The sequence below is a fragment of the Mauremys mutica genome, chromosome 1 (assembly GCF_020497125.1).
Source record: "Mauremys mutica isolate MM-2020 ecotype Southern chromosome 1, ASM2049712v1, whole genome shotgun sequence".
NCBI classification, from domain to species: domain Eukaryota; kingdom Metazoa; phylum Chordata; order Testudines; family Geoemydidae; genus Mauremys; species Mauremys mutica.
Window position 1 is genome coordinate 1,301,530 of NC_059072.1, and position 21,235 is coordinate 1,322,764.

Sequence of the window (21,235 nt, forward strand, 5' to 3'; positions counted from 1 at the left end):
CCTGCCTGCCCCCCCACCCCACCCCACCCCACCCCACCCCCAGTGGCTGAGCGGGGTGCCCTGCTGGGCTGCGCAGCCAGGCTCGCGGGGCGGCTGACAGACGGCCCAGCCGCGGGCTCACACCAAGCAGATATTTATTGAAAGACCAACGCCAGGCGGCGGCAGTGAGGGGAGACTCTTGCCCCGGGGTTTTGTACAAGTCACGGTCGCTCGGGCGTTCCCGTGGTGGCTGGCGTTTGCGATAAATAGTGGGCCACAGAGCAGTGGGGCGATGGGCACTACGCTAGCACGGAGCGGAGATACACGCGGGCTGACCAGGCACAGCAGTGGGGCGGGGAGAGCAGAGCCGAGGAGCTGGGCCCGAAGGCAGGGGCAGGAGCGCAGCCCCGCCCCGGGCTCCAGACAGAGCGCTGGCTTTGTAGCCACGGGCAGTGACTTGGGCTACTGGGGTGTCTGTTGTAACCGCCTGAGCTGCTCCGGTGGTGGTGCAGGCCGGGGGGCCAGGAACCGGTCCCCCCACTCCCTGCTGACCCCCGCAGAGGTGCAAAGCCCCTCCTGCACCCCACCCCCTCAGCCCGCCCCATCCCTCCGGGCCAGCCCCACGTGGCTACGGCAGGTGCCCTGAAGGGGACATTGGCCGGGGAGGGGCCAGGCAGGGCCAGGTGCTGAGCAAAGCAGAGGCCGAGTGGCCCAGGGGTCAGCGCCGCACCTTGTGGGGAGGGGGACACGGCTTGCCAGGTGCATGTGGGGAGGGGAATGACTCAGCCCAGGAGTTGGAGCCATTGGAGGTGGGAGGGTCGTGGGGGATGAGCCGGCCGGGGCTGTTGGGCGGGGCCGGGGGGTATGAGCCGGCCCAGGGGCTGTGGTGGGGGGCTTGTGGGGGATGAGCCGGACAGGGCCGTTGGGGGGGTTTGGGGGACGAGCCGGCCCAGGAGACATGGGGGGGGCTCGTGGGGGATGAGCCAGCTGGGACCGTTGGGGGAGCTTGGGGGATGAACCGGCCCAGGTGTCATTGGGGGGGGTCGTGGGGGATGAGCCGGCCCAGGGGCCATGGGGGGGGGGTCGTGGGGGATGAGCTGGCCGGGGGGGCAGCCCTGTGGGGGGGTGATGCCTGAGGTAAGTCTGGCAGGTGCCCAGACTGTGCTCCCCTTCGTGCCAGGCATCCCTCCCCCACTCCTTGTGCCCTCCCCCTTCCCCTGCCGGCCCCTCCCCCACTCCCTGTGCCCTCCCCCTTCCCCTGCCCGCCCCTCCCCCACTCCCTGTGCCCTCCCCCTTCCCCTGCCGGCCCCTCCCCCACGCCCTGTGCCCTCCCCCGTCCCCTGCCAGCCCCTCCCCCACTCTCTGTGCCCTCCCCCTTCCCCCGCCGGCCCCTCCCCCACTCCCTATGCCCTCCCCCTTCCCCCGCCGGCCCCTCCCCCACTCCCTATGCCCTCCCCCTTCCCCCGCCGGCCCCTCCCCCACTCCCTGTGCTCTCCCCCGCCAGCCCCTCCCCCGGGGAGCCTGCTGCAGGGTGCAGCTGCCCTGGCCCAGCCCTTGCGCCCTCCCTGCTTCAGCTTTGGTCATTGAGGCAGGTGCCCTGCAGGTGCAGTCTCTCCTCAGGCCCCCGGGCACCACTCCCAGCAGCCGCCGGAAAGGGGCCAGGCCAGGGCGGGGTGCCCCACGCCAGCGCCTCCAGCCTGCCCTGCCTGGGACACGCCTGCACTCCTGCCGGCTCAGGGCAGAGCAGCCGGCTCGCCGCGCCCCAGCGAGAAGCAGTGAGGATGTGCAGCACGTCTGTCGGGTGGGGGGGCTGGAGCATGTGCAGGAGGAGGGTCCAAGCCGGCTGGCTGTGGGGTCAGACACTGTCTCTGGCCATCTGTGGGGCTGAATGGGGGGCGGAAGCAGGAGACGCAGTGACTTGATCCCTTACTCCAGGTAAATGTCCTCTGTGGGGCAGGCATACTCCAGGTGCTCCTGGTAATATTCCTGAAACGCCCGGCTGCAAGGCAAGGAACACGGTGAGCCATGGGCCAGGGCGAACCCCGTGGTGGGGGGCCCACGCTGCAGGCCAGGCATGGGCCAGGGCGAACCCATGGGGGTGGGGCCACGCTGCAGGCCAGGCATGGGCCAGGGTGAACCCCGTGGCGGGGGGCCCACGCTGCAGGCCAGGCATGGGCCAGGGTGAACCCCGTGGGGGTGGGGCCACGCTGCAGGCCAGGCATGGGCCAGGGCGAACCCATGGGGGTGGGGCCATGCTGCAGGCCAGGCATGGGCCAGGGTGAACTCCGTGGGGGGGGGGCCCCACGCTGCAGGCCAGCCATGGGCCAGGGTGAACCCCATGGGGGTGGGGCCACGCTGCAGGCCAGGCATGGGCCAGGGCGAACCCATGGGGGTGGGGCCACGCTGCAGGCCAGGCATGGGCCAGGGTGAACCCCGTGGGGGGGGCACACGCTACAGGCCAGGCATGGGCCAGGGCGAACCCATGGGGGTGGGGCCATGCTGCAGGCCAGGCATGGGCCAGGGTGAACCCCGTGGGGGTGGGGCCACGCTGCAGGCCAGGCATGGGCCAGGGCGAACCCATGGGGGTGGGGCCACGCTGCAGGCCAGGCATGGGCCAGGGTGAACTCCGTGGGGGGGGGGGCCCACGCTGCAGGCCAGGCATGGGCCAGGGTGAACCCCATGGGGGTGGGGCCACGCTGCAGGCCAGGCATGGGCCAGGGCGAACCCATGGGGGTGGGGCCACGCTGCAGGCCAGGCATGGGCCAGGGTGAACCCCGTGGGGGGGGGGCACGCTGCAGGCCAGCCACGGGCCAGGGTGAACCCCGTGGGGGTGGGGCCATGCTGCAGGCCAGGCATGGGCCAGGGCGAACCCATGGGGGTGGGGCCACGCTGCAGGCCAGGCATGGGCCAGGGCGAACCCCGTGGGGGGGGGGCCCACGCTGCAGCCAGCCACGGGCCAGGGCAAGCCCTGGGGCCCCATAACTCCAGCTCCCAGGCTCACCCGACACACTCGGCGACGTGCCGCATGGACTCCTGGGAGACGAAGACGTGGCACGCGAAGCGGCTGAGCACGGGGTGTTTGGTGATGAACCCGAAGTAACTGCAGCACAAAGCGCAGGGTCAGAGCAGAGCCCCAGCCAGGCACCAGGGCCTGCCTGCTTGCTGTGGGGTGAGCAGAGCCCAGGAACCCAGGGCTGCCCCACGGGGCTGTGGGCACAACCAGTGGGGAAGTCAGCACAGGGGCCGCGTGGGAGACATGGGCTGGAGAAGACCCATGATCCCCAAAGCCCCCCTCGCACCTCTGGTTTGCACAACAGCAGACAAGGAGCCAAAGCAACCGCAGGAACCTATTGCCAGGGCTCCGGGATGTGATTCCCCCATCTCGGCAAACCGGGGACGGGGCGTCTCTAGGGCACAGGCTGGGCGGGGCAGAGGTGGGGGCTCTCGCGGGGCAGGGCAGGGCAGAGGTGGGGGCTCTCGCGGGGCTGGGTGGGGCCGAGGTGGGGGCTCTCGCGGGGCTGGGCGGGGCAGAGGTGGAGGCTCTCGCGGGGCTGGGCTGGGCAGAGGTGGGGGCTCTCGTGGGGCTGGGCGGGGCGGGGGGGGCGGCTCTCGTGGGGCTGGGCGGGGCAGTGGGGGGGGCTCTCGCGGGGCTGGGCGGGGCAGAGGTGCGGGGGCTCTCGAGGGTCTGGGCGGGGCAGGGGGGGGCTCTCGCAGGGCTGGGCGGGGCAGAGGTGGGGGGCTCTCGCGGGGCTGGGCGGGGCAGAGGTGGGGGCTCTCGCGGGGCTGGGCGGGGCAGGGGGGGGCTCTCGCGGGGCAGGGCAGGGCAGAGGTGGGGGCTCTCGCGGGGCTGGGTGGGGCCCAGGTGGGGGGCGGACCCGGGGGTAGGCGGGGCCGCGGGGGGGGGCTCTCGCGGGGCGGGGCGGGGCAGAGGGGGGGGCTCTCGCGGGGCTGGGCGGGGCAGAGGGGGGGCTCTCGCGGGGCTGGGCGGGGCAGAGGTGGGGGGCTCTCGCGGGGCTGGGCGGGGCAGAGGTGGGGGCTCTCGCGGGGCTGGGCGGGGCAGGGGGGGGCTCTCGCGGGGCTGGGCGGGGCAGAGGGGGGGCTCTCGCGGGGCTGGGCGGGGCAGGGGGGGGCTCTCGCGGGGCTGGGCGGGGCAGAGGTGGGGGGGCTCTCGCGGGGCTGGGCGGGGCAGAGGTGGGGGGCTCTCGCGGGGCGGGGCGGGGCAGAGGTGGGGGGGCTCTCGCGGGGCTGGGCGGGGCAGAGGTGGGGGGCTCTCGCGGGGCTGGGCGGGGCAGAGGGGGGGCGCGCGCGGGGCTGGGCGGGGCGGGGGGGGCTCTCGCGGGGCTGGGCGGGGCAGAGGTGGGGGCTCTCACGGGGCTGGGCGGGGCGGGGGGGGCTCTCGCGGGGCTGGGCGGGGCAGAGGTGCGGGGGCTCTCACGGGGCTGGGCGGGGCAGAGGTGGGGGCTCTCTCGGGGCTGGGCGGGGCAGAGGTGGAGGCTCACTCGGGGCTGGGCAGGGCAGAGGTGAGTGGGCTCTCGCGGGGCTGGGCGGGGCAGAGGTGGGGGGGCTCTCGCGGGACTGGGCAGGGCAGAGGTGGGGGCTCTCGCGGGGCTGGGCGGAGCAGAGGTGGGGGGGCTCTCGCGGGGCTGGGCCGGGCAGAGGTGGGGGCTCTCGCGGGGCTGGGCGGAGCAGAGGTGGGGGGGCTCTCGTGGGGCTGGGCGGAGCAGAGGTGGGGGGGCTCTAGCGGGGCTGGGCCGGGCAGAGGTGGGGGCTCTCGCGGGGCTGGGCGGGGCAGAGGTGGGGGGGCTCTCGCGGGGCTGGGCGGGGCAGAGGTGCGGGGGCTCTCGCGGGGCTGGGCGGGGCAGAGGTGCGGGGGCTCTCGCGGGGCTGGGCGGGGCAGAGGTGCGGGGGCTCTCGAGGGTCTGGGCGGGGCAGAGGTGGGGGGGCTCTCGCGGGGCTGGGCGGGGCAGAGGTGGGGGGGCTCTCGCGGGGCTGGGCGGGGCAGAGGTGGGGGGGCTCTCGCGGGGCTGGGCGGGGCAGAGGTGGGGGCTCTCGCGGGGCTGGGCGGGGCAGAGGTGCGGGGGCTCTCGCGGGGCTGGGCGGGGCAGAGGTGGGGGGGCTCTCGCGGGGCTGGGCGGGGCAGAGGTGGGCGGGCTCTCGCGGGGCTGGGCGGGGCAGAGGTGGGGGCTCTCGCGGGGCTGGGCGGGGGAGGGGGGGGGCTCTCGCGGGGCTGGGCAGAGACGAGGCATGGGGGGTGTCGGGGGGCTGGGCAGGAGCGGGGGGCGCTCTCGAGGGCACAGGCTGGGCAGTACAGGGTCGGCTGAGTGTGTTGGGCTGGAGGACACCTCCAGAGCCCTGACCCTGGGTAGCCAGCTGCTGTGCTGTGCCGTGGGTTTGCTGGGCAGGGGCCTCTCACCAGCTGTTCCTGGGGTGGCAGCCGCAGAAGGAGATGTTCTTCATCTGGAAGAAGTGGCTGCATCGCTCATACTGAAAAGGAAGCAGCAGTCAGAGCCGATCTGAGCCCCGGGGCCCCCAGTCTGCAGAGAGCTGGCGGCCCCCGCTAGTGCCAGGGCACCCCTGTCCGTCCGTCCGTCCGACCCCCCCACCCTCATCAGAGCGTCTCTTCCCCCCTTGTACCAGCCTTAACCTTATTTGGTGCGTGTCTAACCCTCCTGCTGTCACCTCCTGTCTGACTCTGTCTCATGCTACACGGCCCCTTCTGGCCCCGTCTCTGCGCCTCGGGCTGGGCCCCACGTCGCTGCGTCAGGCCAGAGCCCCCAGCACTGGCCCCATCTCTTCCCCTCTCAGGCCGAGTCCCCACCTCTCTCCGCCTCGAGCCAGGCCCGTCTCTCTGCCTCGGGCTGGGCCCCATGTCTCTGCGTCATGCCAGAGCCCCCAGCGCTGGCCCAGTCTCTCCCCCCTCGGCCGAGCCCCCATCTCTCTCCCCCCTCGGGCCGGGCTCCGTCTCTCTCCCCCCTCGGGCCAGACCCCCCAGCGCTGGCCCAGTCTCTCCCCCCTCGGGCCGGGCCCCCACCTCTCTCCCCCCTCGGGCCGGGCCCCACCTCTCTCCCCCCTCGGGCCGGGCCCCCATCTCTCTCCCCCCTCGGGCCGGGCCCCATCTCTCTCCCCCCTCGGGCCAGGCCCCCATCTCTCTCCCCCCTCAGGCCGGGCCCCATCTCTCTCCCCCCTCGGGCCGGGCCCCGTCTCTCTCCCCCCTCGGGCCGGGCCCCATGTCTCTGCGTCACGCCAGAGCCCCCAGCGCTGGCCCAGTCACTCCCCCCTCAGGCCGGGCCCCCACCTCTCTCCACCTCGAGCCGGGCCCGTCTCTCTGCCTCGGGCCAGCCCCCTCAGTGCTGGCCCCATCTCTTCCCCTCTCAGGCCGGGCTCCGTCTCTGCGCCTCGGGCCAGACCCCTCAGTGCTGGCCCAGTCTCTCCCCCCTCGGTCCGGGCCCCATCTCTCTGCCTCCGGCTGGGCCCCATGTCTCTGGCAAACAATCCCTGCAGGACCCCACGTGTTATGCCCTTCCAGCTTGACTGTGAACCACTGCTAAGTACTCTCTGGGAACGGTTTTCCAACCCGTTATGCATCCACCTTAGAGTAGCTCCATCTAGGTTGTATTTCCCTAGTTTGTGTATGAGAAGGTCGTGCAGGACAGTATCAAAAGCTTTACTAAAGTCAAGATGTACCACATCTACCGCTTCCCCCCATTCACAAGGCTTGTCACCCTGTCAAAGGAAGCTCTCAGGTTGGTTTGACACGATTTGTTCTTCACAAATCCAGGCTCACTGTTACTTATCACCTTATTATCTTCTAGGCGTTTGCAGCCAATCATCTGGCCAAGGGGCCCGTCCCCCCACCCCGCCCCAGCCCAGAGCTCCGCAGCCTCCCTCACCTCGTCATCTTGGCTGTACTCATTCGCGGTCAGGATCAGCTTGATGCCCTGCAGCGTTATCTTCAGGTCACAGGTCGCCGGTGGGCGCAAATGCACCGTCAGCTTCCTGGTGGTGGCAATCTGAAAATGCCCAGGGAGAGTGTGAGCGGGAGGAAGGGGCCAGGGTGGGAGCAATGGAAGTAGGTTGCTAGTCAGGAAAGGCCGCATGCACTGGACCCACCATCTGCAGGCGCGTTTCCCACCACCCAGTGCCCCCGGCAGCGAGGAGTTGCCGGAAGTTCCCCCGCAGCTAGCACTCCTGCCCCGCTCCCTGCAGTGCCTCTCGAGTCAGAAACTGATTCTGACCCCCTGGGTAACTGTGACCTTATGAGTGTAATATAATATCTAGTTAATTACCTCCCAGACTGACCTGACCCATGGCCGAACTTTAGAGACTCATTAGGAAGATCTGTAAATGAACAGAGCTTTGAAATGTAAGTCTGCATTGGTAGAGATCTCAAGGGTAGATGTCTGCTCAGGGCTTGTGATGTAAGCAAACAAGTCTTGTCTATTGCTATAGCTTTAATTCAAAGATCAAAAAAGGAATATTAACATTTATGATGATACTTGAGTGCATTATTGTCTATGTGTCTCTTTGAAGGTTGTGGTAACCTGTATCTGAACTGTTTAATGGATAAATTACCCTGTGCTAATTGCCAGGATGTTTGGAAGGAGAGTTAAGCCTATTGTTTTCTCAGGCCGAAAGGCTGCTGGAAATGTATAAGAACCCTGGGACACAATCCTGCTTCATCTCAGATCTGCTTTGGGTTTCAAGAGGGGGAAACCTTAAGCCACAAGGATTGAGATCCCCAGTCATTGACTGGAGTCACCCTGAGTATGGACATTGGACTGTAACCTCTGGACTATTTCTAAAAGGACTTTTGGTAACTACAAGCTCATCTCTACAGTGTATCTGAACCTCAAGAATTGAATTCGTCTGTCTGTATATTGATCTTTTAACCAACTCTCTCTCTTTTCTTTTTAAATAAATTTTAGCTTAGTTAATAAGAATTGGCTCTAAGTGTGTATTTTGGGTAAAATCTAAGTTATAATTGGATCTGGGTATGTGGCTGATCCTTTGGGATTGGAAGAACCTTTTCTTTTATATGATGAGATCAGATTTTTAGGAATCATCATCATATCTGACGTGTGCATCTGGACGGAGGCCTGAGGCTGGGCACTTTAAGGGAACTGCGGGGTTTGGACTTCTGAGTAACCAGTAAGGTGCTGTAGAAGCTGTTCTGTGGTGGTTGGTAAATCTAAGTATTGGAATAACCACTAGCTTCTGGGGTTTGTCTGCCCCATTTTGTTTGCAGTTCAGCCTGACTGAGTGACCTCAGCTGGCTCCCACGGGCAGTATCGTCACAGTAACACCGACTAGAGACCCTCACCCTGTGCTTCCTGCATCCAGCCCAACCCTTCTGGCTGAGTGTCTGAGACAGACCCACCCAATCTCCGAGTGAGGGGGAAGGCACCAGGACCCTGGTAAATTGTTCCGGTGGTTAACTGCCCTCACTGGTAAAAGCTGAATGTGCCTAGCTCCAAGCTGCCAGCCACTGGATGTGTTGTGTCTTTGCTAGACTCAAGAGCTGTCAGCTAGCAAAACCCTTCTCCCAAGGGAGATATTTGTAAACAGACTGCGGCCAAGTCACCCCTTCACCGTCTCTGTTGAGCTCTCACCCTTTAGTCAGTCTGCTGGCTCTTCTCTGGACCCTCTCCCGTTTCTCCACACCCTTTCGATGTGTGGACACGAGAACTGGGCCCCGCCCTTCCTCCCAGGACTGTCTGACTAATGGTGGCAGCACCTCTGCACGACTCACTACTCTGCCCCTCGTATGGCTGGGGACTGCACTGGCTTTCTTAGCGACAACATCACCCTGGGAGCTGCTGGAACCAGGGTGCTGGGCTGCGGCAGCAGCCTCAGGCTTGGAGTAATAATAGCAACCAAATGCCTGGCTTTCATCACCTACAGGGCCTGTGGTTTTGTTCAATGGCTTTCAGTTCCCACGGGTGACCAGATGACCCAATGTTATCAGGACCATCCCGATATTAGGGGCTTTGTCTTAGATAGGCAACTATTTCCCTCCCCCCCGTCCTGATTTTTCACATTTGCTGTCTGGTCACCCTACAGCGCCCTGGAGCTCATGTTCAGCTGGTTTCCACCACGACCTGTAGGCCCCTGGCAGAGTCACTGCTTTGCAAAGTCCAGTCCCCCCGCCTACGAGTGTGTCCACCATTCTTGGCTCCTAAAGCCTGCTCTTGCATTTTGCTGTGTTAAAACATGTGGTTCAGTGCAGCAGAGAGTACTCTGGGACCTGAGCGGCCCCACCACAATGTACTGGTCCAGCATTGTCTGTATCTTCTGCAAACGTCACTCACCATTACTTGCTGTTTTCTTCCTGATCACTGACGAAGATACTGAGTAGCACTGGGGCTGGAGCAGATCCCTGCAGGACCCCCCTAGAAACAGCCACTGGATGCTGATTCCCCACTCACAATCACTTTTCCAGCTCGGTCAGTAATGGTTTAGTGTGGGCTGGACAGATTTTATAGTAGTGCTCTGTTGTTTTTTATCAGAATAGGCTGAAGTACAAAGTCCAATGTCTTGCAGAGGCCAAGTACATTATGTCAACAGGTCCCTTCATCAACCCAACTTTGCATAATCCAAAATTATATCAGATTTGATTGACAAGCCCTATTTCCCATAAAACCATTTTGACTGGCTTTTATTATGCTGCCACCCTTGGGAGAGGCCAGGAGTGGGGTAGCCAGGAGCGCCCCCCACAGCCGGTGCTTCTGCCCCATCCCCTATGGCGCCCCCTACTGGGAGAGGGTGGGACTGGAGTAGCAGGGAGAGCCCCCGCCCCCAGCCAGGGCTCCTGCCCTGCTCCTCACAGCACCCCCTGCTGGGAGAGGCTGGGACTGGAGTAGCAGGGAGCTCCCCCCACAGCCAGGGCTCCTGCCCCGCTCCTCACAGCACCCCCTGCTGGGACAGGCTGGGACTGGAGTAGCAGGGAGCTCCCCCCACAGCCAGGGCTCCTGCCCCGCTCCTCACAGCACCCCCTGCTGGGACAGGCTGGGACTGGAGTAGCAGGGAGCTCCCCCCACAGCCAGGGCTCCTGCCCTGCTCCTCACAGCGCCCCCTGCTGGGAGAGGCTGGGACTGGAGTAGCAGGGAGCTCCCCCCACAGCCAGGGCTCCTGCCCTGCTCCTCACAGTGCCCCCTGCTGGGAGAGGCTGGGACCGGGGTAACTGGGAGCAACCCCCACAGCCCGTGATCCTGCCTCATCCCTTATGGCGCCCCCTGCTGGGAGAGGCTGGACCGAGGCAGCTAGGAGGCCCCTCCCCCCAAACCCAATGCTGCTGGGTTATCACATCAATTCCCTGGGAAGTACAAAGTAATGTCCCTTGACTCCAGCTACCCATTTTGCTTGGCCCGCCCCCTGCAGGCTCCCTGCAGAGTGTGTTGCCTCACCTTCTGCATGGCTGCACACAGGATGCCATTTCCCTGATGGTACGGGACCTCCACAGAGCCCAGAAACTGCACGTTGAACCTCTCCACCCAGGAAGGGTTCCTCTTCAGCCCTGAAAACAGAGTCATGCAAGCCGTGGAGAAACCCATCAGCACCAAAGGATCGGGGGGGAGTAGGGGCTTATCCCAGCCAGCAGCCCCCCGCTGAGTGGGGAGGGAGCCAGAGGCATTGCACGCGCTGAGCTGGAAGCAGGGTCGCAGGATACCTGCAGGCGGGCTGGGCACTAGGGAGTGCTGGCGTCCCGGGAGGCAGAGCTGCCTGCTGTTTGGCTGACAGAAGCATGCACATCAGAGACAGGAAGAACCCACCGGGTACGTTCTCTAGTGCCCTGCCCTAAGGACCCCCACCTCCTCCCAGTGCCCCTCAGTGCCAAGGAGCTTCAGCCCACTCCTCTGAGATACCCCTCGCACCAAAACCTGCCCCATAACAGCAGTGCCCTTTCCCCGCACTGCGGCCCCAGGAAACGCCCGACCGCTGTGCTGCTCCCTCAGTCGCTCTCAGCCAGGCCAGCTTCTGGCTTCCTTCTCCCTCTGAGGAGCTGGGCTGGCTTGTTCCTGCCCAGGGCTCTGACCTCCCACAGCCCCACTGGGTTCCCAACTTCTTCTGATTTAGAATCACAGAATCACAGGACTGGAAGGGCCCTCGAGAGGTCGCTAGGCCAGTCCCCTGCACTCAGGGCCGGACTAAGGATTATCCAGCCCATCCCTGACAGGTGTTTGTCCAACCTGCTCTTAACCATCCCCAATGACGGAGATTCCACAACCTCCCTGGGCAATTTATTCCAGTGCTTAACACCCTGACAGTGAGGAAGTTTTTCCTAATGTCCAACCTACACCTCCCTTGCTGCAGTTTAACCCCAGTGCTTCTTGTCCGGTCCTCAGAGGTTAAGAAGAACAATTTATCTCCCTCCTCCTTGTAAGAACCATTTATGTACTTGACTTAGTACCATCTGTACGTGTCAGCAACGGGCTAGTGAAGACGCTAAACAAGCCTGGACCTAATGGAGCCCCCAGGAGGCTCTGCTCCCAGGTCCCTATCGTCTGTTCTCCACAGGCTACTCCCTATCAGTGCCACTCCTGCCCCGCTGGAGCCCCCGCTGCATCACGCGAGCCCGGGTGGGAGGCCAGGGCTCCTGTACTTGGTGTGATAATGGGGCACACGCTTACCCCAGCTGTGAGCTCAGCTGCAGAGGGAGGGCAAATTTATACGGTGGCACAGAAACTGTGACAACGAAGGTCGGTGGGGAAAGGGGCAGAAAAGAGAGCGACTGAATTGGCCCAAACAAAAAGGGTGTCTGGCAGAACGCCCGGGCCGGGTTAAGATCATGCTGCTGCAGGAGAAGTGTGGGACTGGAAATCCGGGCACTGAAATCGGTGTGCTGGAAATCTGATCTAACTGGTGCACACAATAACGAGGGGCTGTTTCGCCTTCACCAGCTTCGGGGGTCCTTACAAGAAAAGAGATCGGGGGGAGGGTGAAAATGACCAGAGGGGAGCTGCTGGGTCCCATGATGCTGGATGACTGACAGATGAGTAGGGGAAGCAGCAAGCTTCCCAATCATGGCTGCACCTCTCACCAGCTCCTGGGACCCCAGATCCCGATCCTTACAGGGGGCCTGACCAGACCGGGCCGGAAGGAGGGACCCAGATGACATCATCTCATCACCGGCTCCAGCCTAATCCTGGACACTGCTTGGGACATGAGACGTCATCTCCCCCGTTCCCCCAAAGCGTGTCCTGTCCCTTCCCTGCCTCGTTTCTCCTCCTTCCTCTCCCTTCTGTCTAACAAGAGTCTGGCTTAGCCAGCCAAGACTGCGTAGTTTGGAACACTGCTGTGAACCTGTGACCAGAAAAAGTCTGCTAAAAGCAGTGCCCTGAACCAGTGGTTCTCAACAAGAGATACGTGTATCCCTGGGGGACGCAGAGCTCTTCCATGGGGTACGTCAACTCAGCTAGAGATTTGCCTAGTTTTACAACAGCCTACATAAAAAGCACCAGCAAAGTCAGTACAAACAAAAATTTCATACAGACAATGACTTGTTCATACTGCTCTATCTACTATACACTGAAATGTAAGTACAATATTTATATTCCAGTTGATTTGTTTTATAGGTCTATGGTAAAAAGGAGAAAGTCAGCCATTGTTCAGTAACAGTGTGCTATGACACGTCTGTATTTTTACGTCTGATTTTGTCAGCAAGTAGTTTTTAAGTGAGGTGAAACTTGGGGTACGCAAGACAAATCAGCCTCCCGAAAGGGGACAGTCGTCTGGAAAGGTTGAGAGCCACTGCCTTAAACTTCCTGATGCTGGTAGAAGTTGCCGGGCTCAGAGAGGCTGATCAGACCGGGTGCTGGGCCTGGATTTTCCCAGCAGTGAGGTTGCAAGTGCGAGTCAGCACCTGAGGCAGATGCCGCGTTTTCTCCCTTTGCTGTTCTTTCCCCTCCCCTTGTGGGTTTGTTTTGGCTTCTGGGAGCCGATATTGGATGTTAGCAGCAGCAGCAGCAGCAATGCCAGCTCCAGTCCAGCTCCAAGACTGCTCTTTTCCCCAAGAGGGAACAGACACCATTGATAGACCCAGGTAAGAGGCTGCCAGACACGATGTTTCTCCTGCTAGAGGCTCTCTGCGGCTAAAGGGAAAGGGAACCCGGGGTGCTGTGAAATGAAAGCCTTACTCAATACTTTGCATTTCAAACAGTTTAACTGGGTTTCCTTCTTTCCTGTGTCTTTACGAAAGAGTTCAAAGGAGCTGTCAGGCTCTGTTCGCCATGTACTAAGCAGGTGGAGGTCTCTGTGTACCCACCCACAGACCTTGTTTAAAACTCTTTAATCTGGATGGTTTCAGGGTCATGTTAACACCTTTGACTCTTTGGCCCCTTTATTCCATCTAACTCAGTGGTTTGCAACCTTTTTTCATTTGCGGACCCCTAAACATTTCAAATGGAGGTGTGGCCTCCTTTGGAAATCTTAGAGATAGTCTGCGAACCCCCACGAGCCCAGGGACCACAGCTTGGAAAGCACTGCTCTGGGGGTAGATAGCCACACTGCCAAGAGCAATACAGAACGGTTACTCCTCTGTCCGTGGCAGCTGGTCTTCGCCATGTGTTGCACGTCTCCATTCCACGTTAGGTGTGTGCGCGCCCAGTGCACCGAAGCTGGAGGCTGTCCCCACAGCGGTTCCTGTCGGGGTGGCACATGTGCCCGGGGTCTGACTGTGCTCCCAGTGCAGGGTATAAAGGGAGGAGCCACCCTGGGTACCAGCGCTGCCTGGGCCAAGCAAGGGTTATTAAGATCAACTTGGTGCAGTCCTGCTTGAGTCTGAGAATCACCTTAGGAATTAAAGGCATGGGAGGGAATGCACAGAGTAGACTGTCCTTCCTTGGGAATAGCAGCCCATCCAGGATGGAGCCCAGACTATAACCTGCCCTGCAGCAGAACTGATGGCACTTCCTAATCTGCTTTATGGTGAACAGATCTACTACAGGTGTCCGCCAAGTGTGAAACAGCAACCGGAGCACTTTGGTTTTCAGACACCAGTCATGGCCCATCCTGAAGGACCTGCCAAGATGGTCTGTAAGGCTGTTCTGTATTCCCAGAAGGTGTGGCCCTTTGAGCATTATTGCGTGCCTGATGCAAGACTCTGAAAGGTTGACTGCTTCCTGTCACACATGGCACTGCCATGTCTGTTCAAATAAAGCATGGCTGTGGTGTTGTCCATGTGGATGTGCAGAGGGCTGCCTTTGATGTGTGGCAGGAAGACCTGGCCTGCCTACTATACTGTGCAAAGCTTGAGAACATTGATGTGTAGGGATAGCTCCGGATCTGACTAAGTCCTTGGGTTCAGAGATCTCATAAGTGTGCTCCCCAGCCTAAGGAGGAAGTCTCTGCGGCTAGGCTCATGGAGGGAAGAGGCGGTGAGAAGAAAACTCTCCTGCACAAGTTGGACAGGTTCACCCATCAATTCAAGGAAGCTAGAACCCTTGCAGGCGTGTGAACTAGCATGTCCAGTGGATGTCTCGATGGATGGCAGAGAGACTTCAGGCACCCCTGCACACACCTCAGGTGACGACTGCCATACCGAGTCATGTATGCACAAGCTGCCACATGCCCGAGGCGACTCAGGCAATTTCTTACAGGAGTCTGAGGCTGAGCTGGGAGAGCGGCGCACAGGTCCAGAGTCACTTGGAACCTGGTCTGAGGCATGTAGGCTGTTGTTGAAGTGAGAACTGCCTTGATAAACTCTATCCTTTGCAGAGTACAGGACTGAGGTGTCACACTGGGATTGGATTTGTCTGTTGTCCTCTGCTTGCTATCTGGGGCAGCCTTGGATTCACCAGCTGTCCAGACACAGGAATACTTGAACACTGATCTTCCAGAGGTAAGCAGCTGCCACTGCCAGGCACTTGGGGCTCACAACAGGGTGAAAGGGGGGCTGTAAACTGGTAGTGAACATGTACAACCATGAACCTGGGGGACCTTCTTTGGCCCAGGTGGATAGCCACATGAAAATTAGCGTCTCTCAAGCAGAGAGCACCATGCCAATCAACAAGATCTATGGAAAGGATACGGGGAACCAGGGAAACCAGGCAAAATATTATCTTCTTGATGAATCTATTAAAGTTTCCTAGATCGAAGATAAACCTCAGGTCCCCTGGACTTTGCTTTGAGGGAATAGCGAGAGTAAAACTCCCTTCACCAGTGTTGTGCCAGTACCTCCTCTATGACTCCTAACCCGAGTCTGTTCTCTTGTTTGAGAACAGCCTGATGAGATTGGCCACTGAAAAGGGATGGAGAGAAACTGCAGCGTGTAGCCCAGTCCCACAGTTCTTAGCACCCACCAGTCTGTTGCAATGGCACTCCAAGCACTGAGGAAGTGAGACAGCCTGTTTCCAAAGGGAGCAGTGGGACAAGGAATAGCCCCATGAATGGATATGGTGGCCTCAACTGAAGAGTCAAAGAGCCTGCTTCAAACTAGAGAGTTGCTGAGAAGAAGCAGAGATGGAAGGAGGAGGTGGGCTCCTTCTCTAAGATTTAGGTCTCCTTCTAGCCTGGTCAGGTTGTTGGGGGGACAGAATGTCTGTCTCTGCTGGCGCTGAGGATGGCACCGTTTCCTCTTTGGTACTAGAGCACAGATGCCCAAGAACCCACGAGTCGCTCTAGAATCCTTGAGCCAACGTAGAGCCTTGTCCATTTTTTCAGAGATGATTCTTTTCTCAAAGGGCAGGTCTTCAATTGTTTGTTGGACTTCACAAATATGTCAGCAGATTGCAGTGAAGAACAGGAGCGCATGGTTACCGCCATCACTCTGATTGCGGAGTCAGCCAATCTAGAGCTACTTGGAGGGATGCTCTTGCCACCCAAGGGCCTTCAGCGAGCATCACCTGGAACTCCTTCTCGGGCTTCTGTCAGTTTTTCCAGGCACATGATCGTCATATCCCAGTTCGAGAAATTGTACCTAGCCAAGAGTGCTAGATGACTGGCTACATGAACTTGCAGTCCTGGTGCTGAATACATTTTTTGACCATATAAGTCCAACTTTTTCAAGTCTCTGTCCTAGGGGGTAGGTTTTGAGTTTTCTCACTAACTGCAGTGACCATCAAAGACCCTGGGGGTCGGGTGGGAGTAAAAATCTTCATGCCCTTGTAAGGGGACCTGATACCTACTCTCAGTCCTTTTAGCCATGGGAGACAAAGACGAGGGTGTCTGCCAGAAAATCTGTGTTAGTTCCTGTATAGCATCATTAATGGACAATGCCACCCTGTCTGGAGTGGCTGTGTGGAGCTGTCCACCAATCTGTGGTGATTTTTTCTGAACTAACTCCACCTGTATGCCCATGGAATGAGCCCCCCTCTGTAGCTATACTTGATACATTTTCCGGTCATCAGGAAACCTCAAACCAGAGCCCCATCTGGGGATGATGAGTACGTATTTATGGGAGTCGGAGCAACTTCAGTAAGTGCTGATAGTTTCCAATGGTCCAGTCGCAGAGACTCAGGTGCCAAAGGAGACACGTGCTCGATAAAGGTGGTACTGAGGTCGGTACCGGAATCGGTATCAGGCACAGTTGACTCCCTTTGAGGCAACCTAGAGTTAGATTTAATGGGAGAGGCTGATCTCAAAGTAGTAGGCATATGGCATGGCCAATAAAATCAACATGGAACATGACGGGGCATAAGAGACCAATTATATTGACTCCAAGAAGTTCTGTCTCTGGATCTACTTATGCATTTGTGCCTGGCATGCACAAGAATGGAAGGGGGGGAAACCTGGGACCTCCTGTAATACAAACAGGAGACACATGATCCAACCTCCAACTCCAACAAACAGTTGGAACTGTCCACTAGACAGGATGGCCCAGCACCAAGCGGGAGTTGCTAGGGAACCGGAGTGGGGCTGATGGGTGGAGGTAACGTTGCAGCTGATGAGTGATCACTGCCAGCTGTCATCCTTGAGTTTGCACCAGTGGCTTCTTCACAGCTGATGCTGAGGTCAGAGCTGGCTGTGGCGCTGGCACTGTGACAGTGGGCGCTGATGCTGGTACTGGCAGCCGCGCTGGCGTTTGCACTGTGGAAAGAGGAGGTGCCAAAGTGTCCAGGTCAGTTTGAAGCCTGGGGGAGTCCAGGACTGAGAGGCACAAAAGGTCCTTGGCTGCTTCAGACACCTCTGGTGTGGCTGGTTGCATGGCCCTGTGCGGCAGTGCTGACGTTGAGGCTGGCTCCATGATATGGTATAGCTGGTGTCACTCTCAACGGTACCAAGGACTGCACCATAGTCGACAATTCCAACACAGGAGTCTTTAACCCTCAGCACCCGGGAGCACCAAGCCAGAATTCATGCCCTACCCTCAGCACCCAAACGGCTCTGCAGGGTATCAGCCGAGGCAGAACAATGTTCCTTGGTGGCCCCAGAGGAGGTTTTCTTAGACCTCTATTCCAGAGGCTGCTCTGAAGCTCTTCTACCTCTTGCTCATGGGCCCCCGAGAGGGAGAATGTCGTCTTCTATCGAGCTCTGCTTGACACGGAGAGTCCGACAAGTCAGGAGGAGCGCGTCCGAGCTGCTGCCCCGCACGGATCGCCCGGGAGCGCGTCCGAGCTGCTGCCCTGCACGGATCGCCCGGGAGCGCGTCCGAGCTGCTGCCCTGCACTGATCGCCCGGGAGCGCGTCCGAGCTGCTGCCCTGCACGGATCGCCCGGGAGCGCGTCCGAGCTGCTGCCCTGCACGGATCGCCCGGGAGCGCGTCCGAGCTGCTGCCCTGCACGGATCGCCCGGGAGCGCGTCCGAGCTGCTGCCCCGCACGGATCGCCCGGGAGCGCGTCCGAGCTGCTGCCCTGCACGGATCGCCCGGGAGCGCGTCCGAGCTGCTGCCCTGCACGGATCGCCCGGGAGCGCGTCCGAGCTGCTGCCCTGCACGGATCGCCTGGGATCCAAGCGGGACGTAAAGCACACTCCACCCGCAAGTCTCGGCGTCTCGCCTCCCTTGACTTCTGAGTTCTGGTCTTGAAGCCCCTGCAGCTGTGGCTCTTGTCTCTGATACGGTCCTCTCCAAACATTTTAAATAGCAGCGCTGAGGAGCCCTGTTGGGCATAGCTACTGTACAGACAGCAGAGCTGGTAACCAGGCGACTAACGCGTTGCTAAGTCCAGGTCCCAGGCACCTGACACCCAGAGCAAACTAGTAAAAAGAGAACAAAAGTGAAAAAACCGGCTAGGACAAAACCTGAGTCCTATTAACTGCCTAGGAAGATTTCTAAATGATTTACAATGGGAAATAATCCCCTTCAGAGCAAGAGGGTCGTGTGCTCCTGTGTGTGGGATACTCCGCCCACCAACCCCAGGCAGTGAGAAGGAACCAAAGGGGGGTCGGGGCAGCTCTGTCCCTTATGGCCTCGGCTGGGGGCCGACATAGGCTGCCTGCACTGCCCCGACGGGTCCTGTTGTAGGACAAATCTCTGTCTTCGGCACACTGGGCGCACACACACCTAACGTGCAATGGACATGTGCAGTCACTGGAAGAAAAACCTGGGGTTCCCACAACCCCACGGCCAGGCCAGGGGGTCTGACTCACTCTGCTCCTGGCCTGGAGGCTGCAGCGGGCGTGTCTGTGCCGTGTCTGTGCCGTGCTGCTTTCCCTGGTCCCTAACACCGAGGATCCTGCGCTGTCCAACTGCAGCTCCCTGGAGCGGTCACTCCTTCGCTGCCCCTCCCCTGTAGCCTGCCAGCCCGGCTACGAGCCGCAGCCTCCCAGCGCCGCGTTACGCTGGCTATCGCCTGGCCCGTCTCCCTGCTCCCAGCTCTGGGTACAGACACTTCAGTCCATTCAGGCTCTTCTGCAGCGCCAGGGTCAGAGCGACTCCACCTGCTGCTTTACTGCGCCTGCGGGGCAGGACCGGCCCCGTTACTGGAATGGAGGAAAACTCTTTCTTCCCTGACAGCTTGAAAGCCTCCTTACGGGCCCTGTCTGCCAGGGACCAGGATTCCTCCTGCTCTAGTGGAGACGGTCAGAGCTAGGCTGGCTCTCAGCACAGGAGTCGTGCAGCTCCTAAGACTCCCCCCACACACACAGGTGCCAGGCAGGCACTGGAAGGTCACTGGAAGTTCCCTGTGTCACCCCCATCTCCACTCCTCTCACCAGGGCCCTGAACCTGCTGCACGTGGACTCTCATTCACAGGAGCTTCCCAGCATGCTTTGGGGAACCGTCCTGCCTGAAGCATCAGTTGCCCTGGCACAGCATATGCTTCAGTCACAGATCTCTTGGCCAGGTTCCTCACTACGATGCTTCTGTCTCACTGATGACTCCCTGTCGCGTTCACCTCCCTGGAGCTCTCCGCTCAGACATCTCCTCTCCTGGCAAGGGCAGCGGGTGTTGCAGGGATTAGCACCTATTCCCCACTGCCTCTCCTTCCATGCCTTCCTCTCCTGCCACCATCCCATGAGCTGTGTCTCTCTGATGGGCTCAGGTACTTGTGCAGACAGAAACACCTGCCGGAGTCAGCCGGGCGCCCTTTGCCTCTGGCAGAGACCCCAGCAGCTGTTCAGGCTCCCAGAGCACCTAACAGATGTGGATCCTTGGTGGTCTCCACTCAGAGACGGGACCACTATGCACTGTGCAGCCTGGACCATCAACAACCAATCTCCATCACCCTACTGCTGCACCATTGCAGGCCCTCCTGTGCAACTGTCTGCTCCCCTGATAGCTGCCCCCCATGTGCTCGCCTGACCCCTCCACAGACTCTGAATGTTCGGGACATTCCATATGGATTCACGCCCTCCTCTGCTCATAAGAACATAACAGCGGCCATGCTGGGTCAGACCAAAGGTCCATCTCACCCAGTATCCTGTCTGCCGACAGTGGCCAGTGCCAGGTGCCCCAGAGGGAATGAACAAAACAGGGAATCATCAAGTGATCCATCCCCTGTCACCCACTCCCAGCTTCTGCTGCTGCACTCAGCCTGCAGCTGTCAAGTGACCCCAGTGGCCTGTGGGTTTGCTCTCGCTCTGTTCCTTGCTGGCTGCTCAGAGCTCCAGAGCCCAGGACAGGCTCTTGGTGGGGATAGGGGGGTGAGTGGGGGATTCCTGGCTGCTTTCTCAGTGATTACACAGTATGATCTAGGGGCACTGGGGCAGCAGGATGGGGTCAATGCTCACCCATCTGGGTGGGCGTGTCTGTGAGAGGGTGGGAGGGGGTTTATGTGGGGAGGGTCTCCCTGGCAGCCCTCCCCATCTGCAGCAGAGCGCTCTGGGTCACTGCGAGCCTGCCACCCACTCGGACACTGCCTGAAACTGTGGCAGTGCCGTGAGCTGGCTATTGCTGTCCCGGCAGGGCCCGTGGCAGCGCCGAGGGCTGCAGGTGCTCAGGGCTCCCGCACCACAGGGAGGGAGGAGAGGGGAGATGCCTACCTATGACCTCCTTTGCTTGGCTCACCACCTCGTGGGCATAGAACGCCGGGAAGATGCCTCTCTCTCCAGTCCGCATGTTGTAGCCTCGGTACCAGTAATCATCCTCCTCCAGCTCCACCAGGACTGGGTCGTCCACATCCAGCTCCAGCTCGTCCTCGTGGCGAGGGATAAACCTGCGAGCAGAGGAGGCGGCGCCAGGATGCGGGGAAGGGGCGTTGGGTGCGGGAGGAGGGCAGAGGAAACGTGAGAGAGAAAGAGAGAGACAGAGATGAAGACGGGCGAGGATGCTCTTGCACACAGGAGCCAGAGGCACCGTGCCCGGTTCCCAGCAGCCCCCTCGGGCCTTTCCACCACAGCAGGGGGCAGGACAATCATAGGCAGACTCGGGACTCCTTGGCACCAGCTGGGCCACTACCCTATAAACGTATCTACTAGGAAACGGTGGGGCTGCCCCGATGAGGCACGCTGCCTGCCTCACCCCCGTTCGTGGCCCTGGGGCTGTGTATTTATCAGCTGCTCAGCCCTGGGGTTGAAGCTGTTTCCTCCTCTCAGTGTCAGGTAGACCCCAACTCGTTCCTGGCCACGCACCCAGAGGGGCAGCGTTGGTGCAGCCCTGGGGTCCAGGCTAGGGTGCTCTTCTCACCTGAAGACAGCCCGGTGAGTCTGCTCCCGTTCTTCCCCATTCACCATGCAGGAGAACAGCCCAAAGGACTCTGTACCTACGGAGCAGAGGAGAGGTCACTGCAGCACGGCGGGAGGAGGACACGCAGGCGACACCTTCGCCAGCCAAGCAAAGGACAAGAGACCTGAACCATTCAGGCCTCGCTCCTAAGCGGGGAACGCCTGGCCCCGAGCCACTCGGGCCTCGCTCCTCAGGGAGAACATCCAGGTCACAGCCAGT

The 21,235-nt window shown here is 60.8% G+C and overlaps 1 protein-coding gene across 3 annotated transcripts in view; it reads right to left on the reverse strand.

Annotated features, from left to right (window-relative positions):
• Window positions 1-1,460: 1,460 nt before the first annotated feature.
• MAPK8IP2 (mitogen-activated protein kinase 8 interacting protein 2) overlaps window positions 1,461-21,235 on the reverse strand; it is a 72,925-nt gene continuing 53,150 nt past the window's right edge. For all 3 annotated transcript variants that reach the window (XM_045026931.1, XM_045026920.1, XM_045026938.1), the window contains 7 exons: window positions 20,978-21,053; window positions 20,335-20,507; window positions 10,383-10,492; window positions 6,870-6,989; window positions 5,393-5,463; window positions 2,981-3,079; window positions 1,461-1,978 (listed from right to left, as the gene is read on the reverse strand). In XM_045026931.1, coding sequence (XP_044882866.1) covers window positions 1,906-1,978; window positions 2,981-3,079; window positions 5,393-5,463; window positions 6,870-6,989; window positions 10,383-10,492; window positions 20,335-20,507; window positions 20,978-21,053 — 722 coding nt within the window. In that variant the 3' untranslated portion in view covers window positions 1,461-1,905. The remainder of the gene's footprint in view (window positions 1,979-2,980; window positions 3,080-5,392; window positions 5,464-6,869; window positions 6,990-10,382; window positions 10,493-20,334; window positions 20,508-20,977; window positions 21,054-21,235) is intronic.